Raw genomic sequence first — 21,987 nt, 5'->3', positions numbered from 1 at the left:
ATTGTCTCATGCTTATCAATCTACAAATAATCTCCTCTATCAGTGCTCCATAAGGCAGAGAATAAATTGGACCCTATCTCCCAAAGATGTTGATAAGGAGGTTTGCAAAGAAGAGCAGAAGGCAAAGAAAAGTTTGATTCGGGGAATAAGCAAAAGACTATAAAAGACCCGAGGATTAGTCCTAATCCTAATTTTTGCATGCGCACTTTTCTCACCTCCTGAGATCTGGAGGTATCTTAAGAAGTTGAGGTCAGGAAAGAGGATGAGATCATCTAGGCTGGGAACATCTAAGACTGTACCAATCATAGTGGAGGAGTCAGATCTAAAAGAAGGGCCCCTTCTCTATTCTCAGCCTCAGCCCCCATCACCTTTCTTCCTCGGAGATAATACTGCTCACCCACCTGTCAGGGTAGTTGTGAGGAATAACAAATAGAAGCTTTCATGAATAAGGTGTTAAGAAATGCTGAATCATCATCACCATCACCACCATCATCATCATCATTGGCATTAGCAGCATCCAATATTACTCAGTAAACCTGACTCTCTCCAATGAATAGTGGAAGTGGGGCTAGTTAATCAAGTACTACAGTGGCAAGCCTGTGGTTATGGAGAAGGAGGGAGGGAGGAAGGGGGAGAGAGAGAGAGAGAGAGAGAGAGAGAGAGATTGAGAAAGACAATACAGTTCCCTTCTAAATGGTACAGTGGAAAGGTCAGGCTCTGAAGTTAAATGTTCTGAGCTCAAGCCTGTCTCTGAAGTTCACATATGACCTTGGACGAATCATTTAAACCTCCCTGGACCTCAGTTTCTTCATCTATAAAATGAGGGAGGACAGACTAAATGGCTTCTGAGGGCCTTAGATTTATAATCCTACTACTACATAGAGGTACATTGTTCCTGGTCCCAATCTTTTGCACTACAGTCCTACAAAAGAGAAACAGTACTAGATATGGTAGTGCATGCCTATAACCCCCTGTCACTGGTAAAGGCTGAAGTTGGTGAATGCCTTAAGCTTGTGTGTCTGAACTTAAATAGAGTTAGACCCAATTGGTTGTCTAGCACCAAAGCGTTGAACCCCCAGGAGCGGGGTAGGAAGGTATCAAGGAAACCAAGCCCAAATATGAAATGGAGTGGGTCAAAGCTTCTGTGATGATCAGCAGTGGGATTAGGCCCTTGAGTGATGGCTGCAATTCCAGCCACGGAGAGATTATGAGAGAGAGAGAGAGAGAGAGAGAGAGAGAGAGAGAGCTGGGGAGGAGTGCAACAACTAAGAAACCAGAGGTTGTATTGGCACTCTCCAATGACCTTCCTGGTGAAATACATTTAAACAGATCCAAAACAAATTATTAGCTCTACCTTTAAATGAAAATCTGATGGTGCCTCTATATGGTTTAAAGGAGCATGTCAGCAAATTTTCAAGAGACCATAATGCTAGTTACCACCTCTGGCAACCACCTCATGACCCTTTAATCTGAAAAATCAGTTGGGAAGAAATCAGTGGAGCTACTATAAGAGCGACTGTGCCCTTTATAAGAACCCTAAAAAGGCAAGAACCCCTAATGAAATAAACCAGTAATTAAGAGGCCCCCTAGGGAACAAAGGGCTAACCACAAGACAGCATTAAACCTTTTAGTTTTAGCTGTAATATGATGATTTTTAAAACTAGGAGTTTTGTTCCTTCTTTAATTAAGGATCCTTACCTTTCTAGGGTTCTTCAGGGTATGTGAAGTATTTATTCAGCACACATTTATTAACTCTTCTATGTTTTGCCTTGTGTTAAACTAGGGTAAGAAAAGAGGAGATACAAAGATAAAAATAATAGTCCTTAACCCTCCAAAAGTTTATAATTGAACAAGAGTACAAAGATAAATATGATGCAAATTAAACCATAATGAAGGGTATTGGAGAGTATAACATGCTACCAGAAAATATGAGGCTAAGATTATTTCCAGTCAGAGACAGCTCCCTCAAAGAGGTAATAATTCAGTCAGGCTTTTAAGGATGATGGGATGTCAACAAGCACGTATAAAGATAAGGCCTTGCCAGGCCAACGGATGTTTACAAGTGGGATGTGTTCCAGTTGGCCTAAAGCTCAAGATCTGTTCACAGTCCCTGGGCGTGGTACCCGCAAAAGTGTAATAAAATGAGTACAAACCCCTTTCCCCACCACTCCAGGCTAGAGCACTGGGCCCAATCCAAGAAAATCAAATGTAGTAAGAAAAGTGTAAAGTATCATGCTTAGGTTCCAGAAATCCGCTTCACAAGTATAAGACGAGGGAGGCACATCTAAGCCTTCATATTGCCTAAAAATGATCTGGGAGTCTGAGTGGACTGCAAGCGGAATATGAATCAACAACAGGATATGGCAGGCACAAGAGCTGAAGCACTGTTAGACCTAGTTAAGAGAAGCCTAGTATTTAGGACTAACAAGGTAATAACCCCAGTGTCCTGGGCTTTAGTCAAATAACAGCTAGGTAGCGCTGGGCAACTAGTGGCGCCATAGTGCAGAGTGTTGGGCCTTGAGTCAAGAAGTCACATCTCCCTGAGCTCAAATTTGGCCTCAGACACCTAGTAGCTGTGTGACCATGGGTAAGTCACTTGAACCTGCTTGCCTCAGTTTCCTCATCTGTCAAATGAGCCGGAGAAGGAAATGGCAAACCACTCCCGTATCTTTGCCAAGAAAACCCCAAATGGGGTCACGAAGAGTTGGACAAGACTTGGAAGAATGATGACAGCATTATATTAACCAGCCAGGTGGCCCAGTAGACAGAGAACTGGACCTGGGCATCAGGAAGCTCAGCATTCCAATCCTGCTTCAGAGACTAGCTGCGCGACCCTCAGAAAGTGACTTCACCTCTGTCTACCTTGGCTTCCTCCCCTATAAATGGGGGATAATATCAAGGGAGATATTTGCAAAGTGTCCCGGCAACCTTAAAGTGCTAGATTTAAGGGTTAAGCTAGTATCGTTGTTTGTTCCGACTCTTCATGACCACATTTGGGGTTTTCTCGGCAGAGATATTGGGATGGTCTGCCATTTCCTTCTCCGGCTCATCTTTACAGATGAGGAAACAGCTAGCAAAGTGTCTGAGGACAGATCCGAACTCAGGTCTTCTTCACTTTAGGCCAAGAGTTCTAACCACTGCACCACCCAGCTGCCTTGTGTTTATGTCATAAATGGCGGTTGTTATTGTTATTAATATTCTGAACATCACTTTTAAGAAGGACGTTGATTATCCGGAGAGCGTGTAGAGAAAGATGAGTAGAATGTGAAAGACCTCGAGTTCGTGTCATAGGAGAACTAGTTAAAAAGATGTTTAGCCTGAAGAGGAGAAGATGTAGGGACACGATAACTGTCTTCACACATTGGAAGGGCTCTCATAGTGAAAAGGAATTAGCTTGTTCTGCTTGACTGCAGAGGGCCGAATTAGGAGCGATGACTGGAACTCGCAGAGAGTCAGATTTACAGCTGGAATCATTCAGAAGGGGAGTAGCCTACCTCAGAAGACAGTGAGCTCATGTTCACTAGAGATTTTCGAGGCGGGGGAGAGGGGGAGAAAGAAAGGGGTTGGATGGCCACTTTGTCAGGTAGGGCATAGAGGGGAATTCTTTGTAGTCCCTCCCGATTCTTGGCTTTGCTGTGATTCTGAAGGATCTGTTTCCCAGTGGGATGAAGAGCTCCTACCATCCCTGACCAGAAGAGGGCAGTTCAAGCAGCTGGAGATGTGGGGAGCCCTCAATTCAGAATAAAACCCAGGATGATTGTCATGAAACCGTGAGCAAGAGAGCTGGACCTCTGTGTGTGTCTGTGTGTGTGTGTGTGTGTGTGTGTGTGTGTGTGTGTGTGAGAGAGAGAGAGAGAGCGAGAGTGTATGTGTGTGAGAGAGAGAGTGTATGTGTGTGAGAGTGTGTCTGTGTGTGTGAGATAGTATGTGTGTGAGTGTGTCTGTGTGTGTGAGAGAGAGAGAGAGACAGAGAATGTATGTGTGTGAGAGAGAGTGTGTGTGTGTGTGTGTGTGTGTGTGTGTGTGTGTTCCTCTTAAGAAAGAGAACATAGACAAATGGTTCCTAGGGGGTTCTAGGAGATGTCAGGTTAGAAATATTTTGCAGGTATACAGGTAGATTGTGCTGTTGCCTGCTCCATGTCCTCCACTGCATCGCCTCACTGCAACTCTGCCTCACTTGAATCCACTTCACCCATGAGTCAAGACATTACCCCTGATGTCACTGGTTCTCTTCAAAAACAAAGGACAAACAACATTTTCACTCAAAACAAATCTCATAGTTGCTTAAAATACTTCATACGCACCAAGAGCAGGCCTAGACCATCCCCTCCTGAGCTAACAAATATCACAGCTGTCAGGTTTTTGGTTGCTGTTTTTGTTTTTGTTTTTGTTTTTTTTTTAAGAATCTGCACATCACCGTTTACTCACTTGGCACATAAAGGAGACAGCCAGGAGTTAAGACACAGAGGAGGAGAGGGAGGACAGATCAGATGAGCAGGAAAAAAAAGGTAGAAAGGGGAGAGAAACAACTAGAGGGAAAAGTGATACAACATGAAAAGAAGAAGTGAGAGAATAAATCCAGCTGATTGAAGAGAATATAGTCCACTCAGTATCCCAGCACAAATCCCAGCCTATTGTTGGTGCTTAATAAATGTTTGTGGGTGATTATGATATCGTCGATATCCATCCATATCCTACATGAAGTTCAAGAGTTAATTTATACTTGACTCTAGAATGCACTATGGGCTTTGTTTTTGTTTTGCTGAAGATTCACCTAATTATGCCTTGCTTAAATTAATATCAAAATGAATTTTCATTTCTTGAGGACTGAAGTGGCGGGGAGGAATGTGCTGGAGAAAACAAGCCTGGAATTAAACATTTGCTCTAAAAGGCAGTGAGGCTAAGTGAACAAGAAGTTGACTTTGAAGTTTAGAAAACCTGGGTCCCAGTGTTTCTTTGAACACAAGCATTAGCAGTGTGGATAAGCCATTTAACCCTTTCGTGCCCCAGGCAACTTTCAAAGATTATTAAATTAGAGATGTAGCTCCCTCTAGGGAGCTTCTAAATGGGGAACTTCCTACTTTGATGGAAATAATATTAACAATAATAGCTAGCATTTCTATAATGCATACTATGTGCCAGACCCTGTGCTAAGGACTGTAGAAGTAGTTCGTTTAATAATCAGGGTCTTGCAAAACACATAAATGGTGATCAAAAGAGTATGTATTTCACATAACCAAGAGTACACTATTTTAATTAGTCACAAACCCCCTGCTGTTTATTGACTTTAATTCATCAAATTTTTATGAAGTACCTACTATGTAACAAACACTAAGGGAAGTACAAAAAGGTAGGGTGGTATAATAAAGAGCACTGCGCTTAATGTCTGCAGACTTGGGTTCAAGTCCTGATTGTAACTGAAACACAGTAGGTGCATAATAAATGCTTGTTGAATGGATATGACATGTGCAAGCAGTGTGACCAGAAGCAATTTAGTTCATCGCTGAAGGTCAATTTTCTCATTTGTAAAATGGAGTCTTGTTACTGGAGTACACTTGTACTGCCTACTTCACGGCGTTGTTGTATAGAGAGTGATTCCTAATCCTTCTCACATATGATTGTGATTTATTATTATTGTGGGACACAGCTCATTCCCCAGTTGAATTTACAACATAAGGAATGTGACACACAAATAATTTCATTATATTCCAATGAAAAGAATGGCAGGGTGTAGTGTCAGAGGTAAAAAAGCAGGGAAATGGATGAGAAGGGGGGTCAGCACTCTGGTGTGGGAGAAAAAGGTTCAAATCCCAACTTTGCTGCTTACTTAATACGCATGTCACTTAACCTCTCTGGGCTTTATTGTCCTCATCTGTAAAATGAGGGGTCTCGATTACTGGGGAGAAGAATGCTAAATCAAAGATTGTGCTGTTATTCAGTTGTTTCAGTCATGTCCTACTCTTTGAGACCCCACTTGAGATTTTTCTTGGCAAAGATACTGGAATGGTTTGCCATTTCCTTCTCTAGCTTATTTTATAGATGAGGAAACTGAGGTAAACAGGGTTAAGTGACTTGCCCAGGGTCACACAGCTAGTTAGTATCTGAAGCCACATTTGAATTCAGGTCCTCCCTACCCCAGGCCAGGCATTCTATCCACTGCACCCCCTAGCTGCCCTACAGAATGATTCTATGAGTTTATTAAAAAATTTTAAAGGCCTAGCATAATTCAATTCAGGAAGCATTTTTTTTATGTGCCAACTGTATGCAAGGCATTTGGGAGTGGAGAGGGATGTCAGATTAGAGGAAGCTTCCAGGAAGAGTTAGCATTTACTCTGAGCCTGTAGAATTTCAACAGGAAGAGATGGGGGTTGGGGCAAGTGGGGAGGCAGGGTGTGGAGGGAGAGTCATTCCAATCAAATGGAGTTGGGAAACATGGGATGTGAAAAGAGGATATCAAGCAGTTTATCTTGGCTAGAACATAAAGTATTGATGGGAAAGAGTATCTGGGAAGAGTGTTGAATTAAAGCCAAAAAGGCAGGATAACAATAGACTCTAGGCTTCAATGTCAAGCTAAGAAATCTGGACTTTATCTGAAAGGTTATAACCATGTGTACCTTTTATACAGTTGGTCTTAGATGCAGCCTGTGTTTCCTAAGTGTTCAAAACAAGAATCTGGGCATCCAGAATTTCCCCAAACCAAGCCAATTCTCCAGCAGCTCCTTTACTTATACTCATCAACACATTCATATTGCCCCAAAATCACCCTCTGGCACCACTTCCAGAGGGCAAGTGGGGGATCTATTGCCTTCACTTCTCATATTTTAGGAGGTGTAAAACAGATATTTTATTTTTCCATCCTGACCCTTTAGGCAGATTCTGTTGGTCCCAGTACTGTGTCCTTAAAGGAAGCAAAAAATGGGAAAATATTTCAAACCCAGACACTCACCAACTACTTTCTGCTTCCTCCATTCCTCTGTTCCAAGAAGGGAGTCAGAGCTTCAAGGTGGCTTTCCTTTCCACAGCTAAGCTACCCACTGATCGCTCGTTTCCCTTCTCACCTGTCTCTTGGACCCCGACTCTTTCCTGTCTTGTTTTCTTTCTGTGATCCCCACATTAAACCCCTGGGAATTTTTTTATATAATCCTTTTCTTGGGTGGCTTTAAGGACAAGGCAAATGACCCACCCCAGGTTGATTTAGGACAAAGAATTCTTATGGGGGTGGGGGGGTTGGGAGCTCCCAGGTCCTTTCCTAACCCCAAGATCCTCTCTCACTCTCCACACCTCCCTCTCTGTCTCTATATTTCACGCTCCCTTCCTCCTTTCTCTTTTTGTTTTCCATTCCTTCCCTTCCTGGCCCATATCTTCTTTTTCTTCCCCTACCTCTAAGTCTCTATTCTTCTTTTCTCTTCTCTCCTTATTTCCTACCACTTCTGCCTCCCTCTATCTCCCCCCTTCTTTCTCTTCAGCTTCATGTGCCCCACTTTCCGTTCCCCTCTCTCCCCTCACCCCTCTCTCTTCCCATTTCTTGTCTCCCCTCTCATCCTCTTCAAATCCCTTCTGCATCTCCCTCAAGCATCTTCCTTCCCTCCCCCTCCCCCTTTGCCTCTTCAAGTCCCTTTCTGCCCACCCTATCCATCTTCCCCTCCCCTCCCCCTACTCTTCCTCCCTCCCTCTACTGTCTCTCCACTTCTTCCCTTCTCGCTCCTCTTCCCCACCCCCCTCAACGCTCCCTCACCTCCCCCTTCCTCACCCCCCAAACCCCAGAAGCCGAATTTAGCGGGAATCGCCTACTGATTTCCTTACTGCAGATTTCAAGGAGGCAGGACTGCCACAATCTACCTAGCAACCGATGATCTCACTGAAGGCCTTGCGGATGACTGGCTGTTCCCAGCAACTGAGGGACCCGAGAACCTGAAGTAAAGCTTCTTTCTCTTCCTTACCCTCTCCATCCCCACCTCCTTACCCCGAGTTTCTTGGACGACTTAGAGTGCTTGAGGAAAAGAACCATCCACAATGTCCTCAGTAACCAGCCAGCTGCCTAGTGAGCACGAGGCTATCAGGTTAATACAAGAATAATAATCTAAGATCGATGGTAGTTTGGGGAGAGGTCTCTACTGGAGTACCTCAAGGATCTGTAGAGTTGAGCTAGTATTGTTCTTCACCTTTTTTTTTTTTATCGGTGACTCGGATAAAGGCATAGAAATGACATGCCTGCCGGGTGTGCCGGTGACAGGAAGCTAGGAGGGACAGCTAATAGGTTGGCTCACAGAGAAATGATCCAAAAGTCTCGATTCAAGTCCCTGACTTGTACCTGGTTGTGGAAGGACCAATGTCAATCAACCTCTCGGCATCCTAGACAGTGCTCTATGAAATCTCAGGTCTGGGCCAAACAAAACCAACAACAAACAAGTGAAAACTGGCTGAATCTGATACAATCGAATACACACACATTTGTGTATGACCTGACTTGTAATTATTTCGAGTAGAACATCACCAATAAGAAAAACTCTCCCCTACCAAAGCAGAACTGTGCCTAAACAACAACTACTAGAGTTTATAGTATTAGAAAATTGCCTAGGGCATTAAAATTTAAGTATGGGTTTGAGAGAGAAGATTGAGGGTAAAGGGGGGAGGTAATGTACATATGAGGGTGTAGCAAATAGAAAGCTTATTCTTGGATTCAGAACTCAGTTCAGGTCTTGCCTGTGACAAATAAAATGTAGCATAGATAAATATAAAGTCATACCTGGGTTCAAAAAATCAATTGGCGAAGTGCATGATGAGGCAGGTGAAGATACATTACAGTCTCAATTTGGAGAGGGCAGGGGAGGGAGGCTCTAGGGTTTTAATGGAATTCAAGGTCATGATGAGTCAACAGTGTGAATAAAAAGCTCTTAGCCTGAATTAGTGTCCAGAATGATGGATATCATAATCAGGCTGTGCCTGCATTGGGTATACCTGGCAATGAGCCCTAATCAAAGAACATTTTGAATATTGTGTCATCTTCTGGGCACCACATTTTAAGATGGTCATGAATAAAACTTCCTATGAATGAGAAATGTGCAAAAGTGAAACAGACTTTGGGAGGGGGGGTAATTAGCTCCCCATCACTGAAAGACTTCAAGTAAAAGCTGGATGACTATTTTTCAGCAATGCTGTCAAAAATTCTTGTTCCACTAGGGCTTAGTCTAGATGACTTCTGAAGTCCTTTAGAACCCAGGGAATCTGTAATTTGGTGTTTTAAGAGATGAAGTGAAAGTAGGAAATTTGATTTTAGAGTCAGGACAATTGGTTTCTAATTTCCATTATACAACTAACTAGCTTTATGCCCTTGGGCAAGTTACTCAAGGCCTTATTTTGAATTAAGTGATTTCTGAGGTTCCTTCAAACTCTTACAATCTAAAAGCCTATGATAAAAATTAACCTCACTTTATAAGGTGGTAACTTTACTATCCCATAGGGGTACTCTACTTGTCCTTCCAAAATTCCATGAGGGATTTTCTCTCATTTGGTATCTTAAAGAATTTGCCCCTTCATTATGATTCAACTGCCTCTTCCTCCTCACACTGAAATGTCAGGCACAACCCTAGAGGCAGAGTGTGTCTAGGAGTCATCTCTGGCAGAGATGACTCAATAGCAATAAGATTTAAACATAAGAAACTCCTAATCCCCCCACACAAATTCCTTAGCTTCGAAGTCTGTACTGACCCCAACAACATGGCTAGTAAAGTCACATCAGGTCCTGCCAGGCCCATACCAATCTTTCTCAATATCCTTCCTGTTTCTTCCCTCACCTTTTCACCCACTTTGTCCCAGCCCTCTGACTCATTGTTCCGCTATTTGCCCTTTTCCAGAACTTTGATTCCCTGACATTGAGCATTGAATGCCCAAATTTTTTTTCATTGATTAATTTACTTATTTATTTATTTAATATTTTTAGTTTTCAGCATTGATTTTCACAAGAGTTTGAATTACAAATTTTCTCCCCATTTCTACCCTCCCCTCCCACTCCAAGATGGCATATATTCTGATTGCCCCATTCCCCAGTCAGCCCTCCCTTCTGTCACCTCATGCCCCCCATCCCCTTTTCCCTTACTTTCTTGTAGAGCAAGACATATTTCTATGCCCCATTAACTGTATATCTTATTTCCTAGTTGCATGCAAAAACATTTTTTGAACATCTACTTTTAAAACTTTGAGTTCCAAATTCTCTCCCCTCTTCCCTCCCCACCCACCCTCCCTAAGAAGGCAAGCAATTCAACATAGGCCACATGTAGTATCATCATGTAAAACCGTTCCACAATACTCATGTTGTGAAAGACTAACCATATTTTGCTCCTTCCTATCCTATCCCCCTTTTATTCAATTTTCTCCCTTGACCCTGTCCCTTTTTGAAAGTGTTTGCTTTTGATTACCTCCTCCCGCTACCTGCCCTCCCTTCTATCATCCCCCCTTTTTTATCTCCTTTCTCCTTCTTTCCTGTGGGGTAAGATGCCAAATTGAGTGTATATGTTATTCCCTCCTCAGGTCAAATCTGATGAGAGCAAGATTCACTCATTCCCCTCACCTGCTCCCTCTTCCCTTCCTACAGAACTGCTTTGTCTTGCCACTTTAATGTGAGATAATTTACCCCATTCTATCTCTCCCTTTCTCTGTCTCTCAATATATTCCTCTCTCATCCCTTAATTTGATTTTATTTTTTTAGATATCATCCCTTCCTATTCAACTCACCCTGTACCCTCTCTCTCTCTCTACATATATATATATATATATATATATACATATATATATATATATATATATATATATATGTATGTATGTATGTATGTATGTATATGCCCTTCAGCTACCCTAATACTGAGGTCTCATGAATTGTACACATCATCTTTTCATGTAGGAATGTAAACAAAACAGTTCAACTCCAGTAAGTCCCTTATGATTTCTCTTTCTTGTTTACCTTTTCTTGTTTTACCTTGTTTACCTTGTTTACCTTGTTTACCTTGTTTACCTTGCTTCTCTTGATTCTTGTGTTTGAACATCAAATTTTCTATTCAGCTCTGGTCTTTTCACTGAGAAAGCTTGAAAGTCCTCTGTTTTATTGAAAGTCCCTATTTTGCCTTGGAACATGATACTCAGTTTTGCTGGGTAGGTGATTCTTGGTTTTAATCCTAGCTCCATTGACCTCTGGAATATCCTATTCCAAGCCCTTTGATCCCTTAATGTAGAAGCTGCTAGATCTTGTATTATCCTAATTGTGTTTCACAATACTCAAATTGCTTCTTTCTGGCTGCTTGCAGTATTTTCTCTTGATTTGGGAGCTCTGGAATTTGGCAACAATGTTCCTAGGAGTCTTCTTTTGCAGACCTTTTTCAGGATGTGATTGGTGGATTCTTTAAATTTCTATTTTACCCTCTGTCTTTAGAATATCAAGGCAGTTCTCCTTGATAATTTCTTGAAAGATGATATCTAAGCTCTTTTTTGATCATGGCTTTCAGGTAGTCCAATAATCTTTAAATAATCTCTCCTGGATCTATTTTCCAGGTCAGTGGTTTTTCCAATGAAATATCTCACATTGTCTTCCATTTTTTCATTCCTTTGGTTCTGTTTTATATTATCTTGATTTCTCATAAAGTCGCTAGCTTCCACTTGCTCCAATCTAATTTTTAAGGTAGTATTTTCTTCAGTGGTCTTTTGGACCTCCTTTTCCATTTGGGTAATTCTGGCTTTCAAGGCATTCTTCTCCTCATTGGCTTTTTGGAGCTCTTTTGCCATTTGAGTTAGTCTATTTTTTAAGGTGTTATTGTCTTCAGTATTTTGGGGGGGGGGTTTCCTTTAGCAAACTGTTGACTCATTTTTCATGATTTTCTTCCATCACTCTCCTTTCTCTTCCCAATTTTTCCTCTACTTCTGTAACTTGTTTTTCCAAATCCTTGTTGAGCTCTTCCATGGCTTGAGACCAGTTCATGTTTTTCTTGGAGGCTTTTGATGTAGGCTCTCTGACTTTGTTGACTTCTTCTGGCTTTATGTTTTGGTCTTCTTTGTCACCAAAGAAAGTTTCCAAATTCTGAGTCTGAATCTGAGTCCATTTTCACTGCCTGGCCATGATCCCAGCCAACTACTTGACCCTTGAGTTTTTCATCAGGGTATGAGCGCTTGTAGAGAGTACTTTGTCCCAAGCTTGAGGGGTTGCGCTGTTGTTTTCAGAAGTATTTCTACACAGCAAGTTCTGCCACATCAGTGCTCCTCCTCCCCCAAGAACCGCCAACCCGGATCTTGACTCAGACCTGAGCAGGCTCTGCACTCCCGCTCAGATCTGCCACTTAATTCCTCCCACCAGGTGGGCCTGGGGCTGGAAGTAACTGCAGCTGTAGTTCTGTAGCTGCACCACCTCAGCTGCCCCGAGGTGGTGGCCAAAATGTGAACTCCTTTCACTCTGAACCTGCAGTTTTTTCCCACTAAACTTCTCTGTTGTCTTTGGTGTTTGTGGGTTGAGAAGTCTGGTAACTGCCACAGCTCACTGATTGAGGGCGCTAAGGCCTGTTCCACCCTGCTCTGGGTCTGATTGGTTTGGGGGCAGCCCACACTGGGCTGTGCTCTGCTCCACTCCCAGCACATTGTGATACACCTCACCCAGCGACCATCCAGGCTGTTCTGGGCTGGAGCTCTGCTTCCCCCTGCTATTTCGTGGAATTTTCAGTTCTAGAATTTGTTCAGAGCCATTTTTTATAGGTGTTTGGAGGGTCCTGGGGGAGAGCTTTAGGCACGTCCCTGCTTTCTAGCTGCCATCTTGGCTCTGTCCCCAGGGACTTGTCGTATGCCCCAATTTTTGCCACTGTCCTCCTCCACTTTTTCTTTCTCTTCCCCTTACTCCAATAGAAAGGGCTTCTATACCCCCAACCTTTCACCTCTTGAAAACAGTGGTGTCAAACTCAAATAGAATCGGGGCCACAAATCCATACATAAGGATTTCTGCAGGTTGCATATTGACTTAGTTTCAAAATATCTTTTCTATGCTTTATTGTATTTTTTTTGTATTTTGTTAAATATTTCCCAATTACATTTTAATCTAGTTCAGGCAGTTCTCTGGAGTGTTGCTGGCTGCCTGCTGTCTGTGTGTTTGACACCTCCGCTGTAAAGGAAAGAATTCCAAGGGAGGATATTTTGAGGGTGTTTTGAATCTCACAAAACCACAACCCAGAGAGATTTCTTCCAGAGAAACTAAAGACTGAAGAACTAATATTCAAATGTTGGGGCATTATTACTAGGAAATAGCACTTGTAATTTGGAAGTGATGAACTTGGGGCATTTGAGACTTACAACTTCTTCCCAGCCAGTTCATTCAATAAGATATAGCTATCTAATTCTCAGTGTTCCAGTGCTGTCTGGTGTGTGTGTGTGTGTGTGTGTGTGTGTGTGTGTGTGTGTGTGTGTGATCTGACAGAGCCCTGAGCTCAGGGTCTACTGACCTGAGTTCTAGTCATGGCCCTGCCATTAACTTGCTGTGAAATGCTGAGAAAATCATTCATCATCTCTGAGACTTGGTCTGTCAAATGAGTACATTGAGCTAAATTACTTCCCTTCTAGCTGAAATTCTTTGATTCCTGATGGAGAAGGGTCTAAGATAAAAGCCAATAGGGAGCTGGACAGAAACTTGGCCTGGGAAATATGAACTATTGGACAGTATGGGAGACAAAAAGAGTGTACTTGGGTACTTGGTCCTTACATCTGAGTGCCCTCCCCTCTGTCAGGAGAACTCCCAGTGTAAGTGTATGTTGAAAAGAGACTAGTTGGTATGACTGAGACAGCAGGGAGGCAGTGCCAGTGAGAGGTTAAAGCTACAAAACCAGGATCATTTCTGAAATGTTCGCTATTAGTGTAAAGGAGAGGAAGAAGAGGAGGGGTTCGTAAGGGATTTACTGTAGGAGCCTGTTCAGGGTAGAGTATTGTTGGGTTAAACTAATTCATTGTCCTATGGCAACTAGGTGACCAAAGGGCTGGGCCTGGAGTCAGGTAGTCCTGAGTTCAAATCGGTCTCAGACTAGCTGTTGGACCCTGGACAAGTCACTTTGCCTCAATTTTCTCATCTGGGGATAATAACAGCACTTATCTCTCAATGTTGCTGTGAAGATCAAATATGATAATATTTGTACAGTGCCTGGAACATAGTAGGCACTATATAAATGCCTATTCTCATCTTTCTTCCCCATTGTTCTGGGTCTAGATAAAATCAGTTCTGTAGAGAATGAAGGGATTGGTTCTTTAGGGTTCTGTACTGTGGGGTGAGGGGGAAAAAGTATTGCAGAAAGCCAATATGGCAGTAGGAGGCCAAGGCTTAGGTGCTATAGGGAATGGGGAGGGGAAGGTCAAAAAAGTCGGTAATGACATCTAGGGAGTCAGTGTTAGTATTAAGAGGTCCAACCTGCCAGTTTGAGGAAATCGGTGCTTGGAGGATTGGGATTAAGATTAAGGATTCTCTTATCTGACACCCTATTTAGGCATCCCCTGTATAACCTGGATAAGTACAGGGACCCACACAAATCCCCTGGTCCCTGTACTTATCCAGGTTATACTGGGTGGTCACTGGGACATAGAGGAAAAGGATACGTATTGTTCAGGTTAGATAGTCCAGCAATGTATATATCAAATAAGAAAAAGTATGCCCAGACCTGTGTATACAAATTGTGTGTGTGTGTCTATCCCTGTGAGTCTTTGTGTTTCTGTGTTCTATTCAGGCATTCAGCAGACATTCAACAATTGTATCTTTCAGGGCACCAACATCCAGGGTGCCTATACCTTCCTCACAAAGTTCTCTCTCTTTGTACCTTGAGAAAGAGAACAAGGAAATGTCTTTCCCATACCCTTAGTTTTCATTATCTTCTCTGCCCTAGAGAAAGCAAGAAAAATAGAGTGGAGTGGAGTGATGTTTGCTGGAGGGGAAAGAGAGAGGAAAGAGGGTTGCACACTCACCCAAAAATTGAGAATCCTTGTTATGTACAGAAAACTGATCCTACTTTGTTCCTACAGAAAGTCAGCCCTGGACATATGATATGACAGTAGTGGCTGGTGATACCGTACAACTCAAGTGCCAAGTGAAAGACCCTGATTCCTCATCCCTACAGTGGTCGAACCCTGCTCAGCAGACTCTCTACTTTGGGGAGAAGAGAGGTACTGTCTTCTAGGTCATCGTGCCCTTGGGTAAGGTGGGGATGGCATGTGATTTTTAGAAATCAGAGGGGAAGAGAAGTGGAGTAAGCCATTTCTGGGGACCCCTAAACAAAAGTGATCCAATACCTTTTTATTTTTTTTGAAGAACACCCTCTATTCTCATTCTGGAGAAGCTTTAGGATTGTAAGTCTGGCCTGGAATAGCCAATATGCATGGTCTAATTCTGGAGTGGCCTCACCCTAGAAGACCCTGAAAAGGATTAAGTTTGTTTTCCAGGGTCTGCTCAGGAATCCAGAATTGAACAAGATCCCACCAAGTTCACCCTGACTTTTGATTTCACCCTTTGCATGAATAATTTTCAAACCATCATATATCTCTTGGTCCTAGAAAGGAAACTGAACACTCTTTTTAAAAAAAAATAGTTCAAGGGCAACACCTTCTCTTCCCCATCCTCACCTTTCCTCCCAATAATGAGAAGGCGCAACTAGGAAAGGAAAATAGACATGGAAAGTGCTAAGAGTATAATTTGAGATGGGGGTGGGGTGGAGGACATGGCTTCCAACTGTCCCATTTTTCCCCAGCACTTCGAGACAATAGGATCCAGTTGGTGCGCTCCACCCCTAACGAACTGACCATCAGTATCAGCAAGGTGGCCCTGGCAGATGAGGGCGAGTATACCTGCTCCATCTTCACCATGCCTGTGCGCACTGCCAAGTCTCTCGTCACTGTGCTTGGTGAGGAGCCCAAATCCCAGTTTCCCCAGTGTATGTTCCCCCTTGATTATAGGCTTTTCCTTCCAGTTCTCCAGTCCTATCAAGCTCTTCCCTCACCCATCCTTCCCTCTCTGTCTTGTGTTTGTTTAGCAGTTTCACATACATTATATCACTAGATCCTTACAACAACCCTTTGGGGTAGGCAGGGCAAATTCTATTAATTCCACTTGATAGATTGGAACACTAAAGAGCAAAGAAATTAAATGAGTCACTCAAAGTTACATAGATGCTTAGTGGTGGAACAAGGACTAGAATTTAGACCTTTTCATTCTCATCCCATTGTTTATACTACAAGAGCGGTGGTTCAAAAATTTTTCAACTCAAGGACTACTTAGGTGATGACCTCCCTGCAAAAATCTGGTATACAGAGATTTAACCAGGGCAAGGTGACCAAGATTTTGTTCCAGGGCATTGACATCCAGGAAACACTTTCTCCCCTACTGCTTCCAGGAGTCCTCCATCTTAATATGCCTGTGTCTCAACAAGTATTTAATACATGCTTTTTGACTGATTGACTGTGTCGTGGTCCTCCAATAGCCTGTGCTGCGTGGTATGACTGCCCCTGCTTAATCTCTGTATTCAATAGGCTAGTGATACTGTAGTACCCCTCTCCCAAAGACCCACCCTTATTTGCCACCTCTCATCTCTCATCTTCTCCCCAGTTAGTCAGTCAACAAGCATTTATTAAGGGGTTACTATGTTCCAGGTACCGTGCTAAACACAGAGGATATAAAAAAAAAGTAAAAAATATGGTTCCTGCCCTGAAGTAGCTCACATTTTAATGAAGAAATACAACATACAAATAATTATGTTGAAGGGATTAGAGATTACCGGTTACACTGCAAGGGCCTGGGCTGAACTCTGTGAGGGATAGGCTGCCCCCTTTTCTGGCCTTACTGTAACCTGGAGTAGAACATCTGGGATTTAAAGTCCCCAGAGGACTTTCCAGTTCTTCTTGCAGACAATTGAGATTAAGGTACCTCTGATAGCCTATGACTCTTCCCACATCATTTTCTCCATTCCCAAGTATTCTCCTATGCCAGGCCATACTTCCCTTCATCCCACAGTAATTGAACTTGCCCAGGGCATATGACTCCCTAGTTAAAGCTCTACCTACTTAATGCCCATTCTCGCTTGCCAGTGCAGAAATACTTTCCAAGGTTCCCTTGGGCCTACTCCACTTTCTGCTATCAGAATCTACTCAATTTAGGAAACAGAAGACAGAGGGAGCCCAGCCTTTACTCAGGCATCATAGATTTGAATGGCATATTTTTTAGAAATAAAAAGGAATTTAGAAATCTTCTGGTACAACCTCCTTCTTTTATAGATGAAGAAACTGGGCCCAGAGAAGTCATGTTACTTGCTCCAGGACATACAGCTAGCTAGTTAGTAAAAGAGCTGAGGCTAGAAAAAAAGTCCAGATTTCTCACCTTTTAGGAGTTATTCTGTTAGAGGTTGACTCTTTAGTTTCCTAGCTTAGAGATACTGTTCTTTCTAGTAAAAGATTCATATTAGTATTTTGGGAGAAAGAATCTGGATTGTTCAAAAAGAAGAATTCTGTGGAGTCATGCCTCCCTCTGGGCCAGACTGGCAGGCTCCCAGACTTTCTTAGTCTTTCTACCCCTGGCTTTCTCTTATTGGATAACAAGGCTATGTGGCTGACTCTTCAGATGGATGGTATTACTCCCAGGTTGGTATTTATAATTTGGGGTTCAGAGAAGGATTCCTTGGGCCCACGTGTGTGAGATAGCTTATCCAAACTATCTTAGAATTGTAGAATTCAAGAAGTAGAAGGTTATTAGAAGGTAGAAAGTTAAAGAGTCCCACACAGTTAGTGGCAGAACTGGGTCTTGTGACTCCAGGCTCATTGATCTTTCCATTACACAGCACTGCCTTTCAGTAGTAAGATCCCCAGGGACAGGAAGTGGCAGGGTTAGAAGCAGACTCATAGTGCCTCTCCTTCCTATCCTGGCCATACCCCCACCAATCTATGGCAGGAATCCCACAGAAGCCCCAAATCACTGGCTATGTGTCTGCAATCCCGGAGAAGGGGAAAGCCCGCCTTACCTGTCTGTCGAAAGGGAGCAAGCCTGCAGCAGAGATCAGCTGGAGGAAGGGTGACCAGGAGCTCAAGGGTAAGTACTCCTCCCTACCTACCACATGATGTTTGTGTATATGCATATAAGGGTGTCTATGTATATGTGCACGGGGGTGATAGCTATGGGGAAGTAGGAAGAAAGAGGAATAAAAGATATTTTGTATGCTTATGCACAAATGTGTATAATGATGTATGCTCATGCTATATGTCTGAATATGTCTCTATTAGGACTTTCCTGGTTGTGTTAAAGCTCACAACTTCAGTGCAACTGTGGTGGGGACCATATAAAGAGAGGGAGAGTGTGTGTGTGTGTGTATGTTGTGGCTCACTGTCTTCTGTACGTGTGTGTTTATGTGCATTTTCTGTGCTATAGGAAAACCAAACATGGTTCAGGAGGATGACAATAAAACGTTCACAGTGAGCAGTTCCGTGGAATTCCAGGTTTTCCGGGAAGATGATGGAGTTGATGTCACGTGTTCCGTAAAGCATAAGTCTCTGCAAGACATGGACAGGTCCACCTCTCAGCGGATCGAGGTCCTCTGTACGTCCTGGGTTTGGGAAGATGGAGCAGGGATCACATTTGAGATGCAGAGATTGGCAAGAGGAGAGTTGGGGAGAGGGCAGGCCAGCAATGCAAAGGACATGAACAATGGAAAAGCGGATAAGAGCGAGGGGAGAGGGATGGTGGGGCAGGACCAGTGGAGAAATGGAGGACAGTACAGAGGAATTAGATATAATAGAAAGTGTAATATAGAGGGGCAGGACTCAGGCATTCTGAAGTGGAAATCTTGAGGGATTCCAAGATGTCAAAGGAACTTAGGGCAAAGGTTGGGGGTGAGTCTCAAGAGAAGCTGTGTGGAATTCTGGGCTGACCTAGGTTGTACTTCTACAGACACACCAACAGCAATGATTAGGCCGTATCCTCAACATCCCCGAGAAGGCGAGAAGTTGATGCTACAGTGTGAAGGTCATGGCAATCCCATGTAAGAAGAACCAGTGCCTGGTCCCTCACTTTATTTCCCATATCGACCCTGACATACAGGCCCCATCATCAGGCCCTCGCTAGTCCACTAATTTCTATGGCCTTGCTTGACAAATCCCTTCATCCTCCACGTTTTGTCTACAAAGGAGAGGACAACAGAACAAAAGCTGATGCTCCTAGGAGCCACTTATACCCATTATAGGATTTGTTGATCTAACAACAATAGTAATGCACATCCATGTATGCAAAAGTGCTTTGAAACTAAACTCTGCTCACAAACCTACCCAAGACCTCTCCTCATCCAGAGACTGCTTCCTTATCTCTAGGTAGCTTTCAGAGTCCCATCAACTGCCACAGACTCTGGAGGCTGCCATGACCACCACCCTCCTAGGATTGTTATGAGGATCAAATGAAATAATATTTGTAAATCACTTAGCACAGTGCCTGGCACACAGTAAGCACTTACTAGATCAGGGGTGGAGAATCTATGGCCTTAAGGCCACGTGGGGCCTTAAGGCTGCAGGTCAGTCAGAAGCCTGCACTAAAGGACCTAGAAGGCCACCCCTGTACTAGATGCTTCTTCCCTCCCCTCCCCCCCATGCCACCAATCTTCCCAAAGCATCCCCAACCCCTTTCTCTATTCAACTTGACTTCCCCCTACTCCCAGGCTCTTATTCCTACAGCTGCTCAACCTCCTCTTCCCTGCAGCCCTCTGATCTCTCTGCCTCCACAGCCCCCAGCAGTACGAGTGGGTGAAGACGGGCATTGAGCCACCACTGCTGATGACCCATGAGAGTGCCCTCATCTTTCCATTTCTCAACAAGAGTGACAGCGGCATCTACCAATGTACAGCCTCAAACAACATGGGCAGCCACATAGCCTACTACACCCTTGATGTCAGCGGTGAGCCCTCCTCCTTCCGTCACCCCCCCCAACCCTCATTCTTAATTGGCTTACCTTATCCCTAGTCTTCTTCTGCCCTACTTACTCACTTCTCTGGCTCCTCTGAGCCATTCTGATAATAGGCCTGAGAATGAACTCCAGAAAAGAGTTCAGGCGGGCTCTGAGGGTGTTGAGGACTTAGGCTTCAGGTCTACTCAAGAGTAAGGAAGGACAAGGAGGAGGGAAGAGCTGGGTGTGCCCCCCATCTGCCTGTTGGAATGAATGGTGGCTATTGCCTCCAACAGTGTTGATTCTTACCCTGGGGTACCCTCAGGGTATTAGAATAACCCTCATATGAACTATTTGTAAGAGGAGCTGGGAAATATTCACTACAGAGAGCTTTGAATTCTAGAGCATCTTGAGGTCAGAACCTTCTGGAGTCTGTGTCTACTCAAAAAGTCCCAAGACTTCCAGTCTCACCTTGTCCTTGGCAAGAAGGGCGATAATTCCATGGATGAAGCTCTCTAGGCCCCCAAGTCAGCAGACAGCTGCCCTTTGCATACCAGAAGATTACTCCTTCAAGCCAGTCATGTTACTGGGCTTGGATGTGGGGTTGTGGGGGTACATGTTATAGTCTTTTCCCTTCCCTGCAAGCTTTGCTGGGTCCAGGAAAGAGACAGGAGACAAGCAGTCACAATGAAAAGGCACAGTCAAAGTTACTTCTGAAAAGATTTATCTTCTCTTTGTAGGGCTGTAGCTTCCTCTTTCCTAGAGGTTCTGGCTTAAAGCTATGGCCCTTGACTAAGGTGAGGCCTCAGGGAGGTTAACAGGCCAAGAAAGCATCTCTAAGTGGGAGAGTTGCCAGAGACCTAAGATCTGTGTAACTTTCCCTTCTCTGCCAGATCCAAATAGCAATGGAGTCCAGCCAAGTAGCCTGCCTCAGCTGTCTTCAGCGTAGGAAGGCCCAAGGAGAATAAGAATAAAGACAGGGCTGTTAGGATCTGGGGTACCCTCAGGGTGTTAGAGGAACCCTCATATGAACTATTCACAAGAGGAGCTAGGAAATACAGAGAGCTTTGAATTCTAGAGCATCTTGAGGTCAGAAACCTCTGGAGTCTGTGTCTACTCAAAATGTTTCAAGACTTCCAGTCTCACAGGGCCAGCTCAATCCTCAAAACAACATTACTGATAAGCCTACTACATAACCCCAAAAACCAGAAAAAACACAGGGAGATTCAGTGAGGTTTCTGCCCAGGAAGTGCCTTAGTCCAACTCTGACAGTACTTGGGCTTTAGAAGTTATCTCCCTAAAATGGCTGTGTCCTCGAGGATAGGTTCCTCCATCCACTCTCAGGTCCCACGAATTGTCAAAGGGCCAAGATGAGTCTTGTTTGATTTAATCTGCCTCATCAGTTACACTGAAGCCTGGCGGTAGAATGGGTTATCACTTCCCCTTCTTGGAATATCATTACTGGTAGAGACTACTCTATCTAGAATTGAATTAGTCCGAGTCTTGCCTGGAAACAAGAGAGTGAATAAGATGACCTCTGAAACCCTTTCCAGTCATAGGAATTTATGATTCCCAAAGATAATTGCTATCTCCACTGGCTCCATAGGAATCTAAGGAACATTCAACCAGTAATACTTCCTATCTAATTACTGTGGCCCCAATGTATGTACCCTGGGAGACGGGCATCAGAGTATGGACTCCACAGAATCAGTATTGGACTATTTCCTACAAATTACACTACATGAAATCCCCAGTATTAACCATGTCCTCTCTCACCAGCAGAGAGTAAAGAGAAAGAAAGTAGACATTTTATCTTCCCAGGATGCAGTGATAGGCAAGAAAATAAAAGGCCTGGCCTAACCAGACCTAAGGTGATACTAAATCTGCTGTTAATCACATTCAGTTTGAGGAAACATCCATAGGCCTATCTATGCATCAGACCTGCCTAAGTCCTGGGCCTTCTTACTTTATCTCTCCTGGGTAATTTATATATGACTCTGTCCAGGGATGGTACCATCTCTGCCAACCAACCAACTTTGGGCCTGTGCCCAGAAGACCTGTCCCCCATGTTTTCAAGG

The 21,987-nt window shown here is 43.6% G+C and overlaps 1 protein-coding gene across 2 annotated transcripts in view; it reads left to right on the top strand.

Annotated features, from left to right (window-relative positions):
• CADM3 (cell adhesion molecule 3) overlaps positions 1 to 21,987 on the top strand; it is a 54,458-nt gene that overhangs the window by 28,402 nt on the left and 4,069 nt on the right. Inside the window, exons 2-7 of one of the 2 annotated variants that reach the window (XM_036755040.1) lie at positions 15,029 to 15,165; positions 15,747 to 15,899; positions 17,936 to 18,073; positions 18,410 to 18,577; positions 18,929 to 19,019; positions 19,752 to 19,921. In XM_036755040.1, coding sequence (XP_036610935.1) covers positions 15,048 to 15,165; positions 15,747 to 15,899; positions 17,936 to 18,073; positions 18,410 to 18,577; positions 18,929 to 19,019; positions 19,752 to 19,921 — 838 coding nt within the window. In that variant the 5' untranslated portion in view covers positions 15,029 to 15,047. Of the gene's footprint in view, positions 1 to 15,024; positions 15,166 to 15,746; positions 15,900 to 17,935; positions 18,074 to 18,409; positions 18,578 to 18,928; positions 19,020 to 19,751; positions 19,922 to 21,987 lie in introns of both variants that reach the window. The other variant, XM_036755039.1, reaches the window with a different exon arrangement.

The sequence above is a fragment of the Trichosurus vulpecula genome, chromosome 4, assembly GCF_011100635.1.
Source record: "Trichosurus vulpecula isolate mTriVul1 chromosome 4, mTriVul1.pri, whole genome shotgun sequence".
Taxonomy (NCBI): domain Eukaryota; kingdom Metazoa; phylum Chordata; class Mammalia; order Diprotodontia; family Phalangeridae; genus Trichosurus; species Trichosurus vulpecula.
Note: the sequence above shows the minus strand (reverse complement) of the source record. Positions and strands in the feature narration are given on the sequence as shown.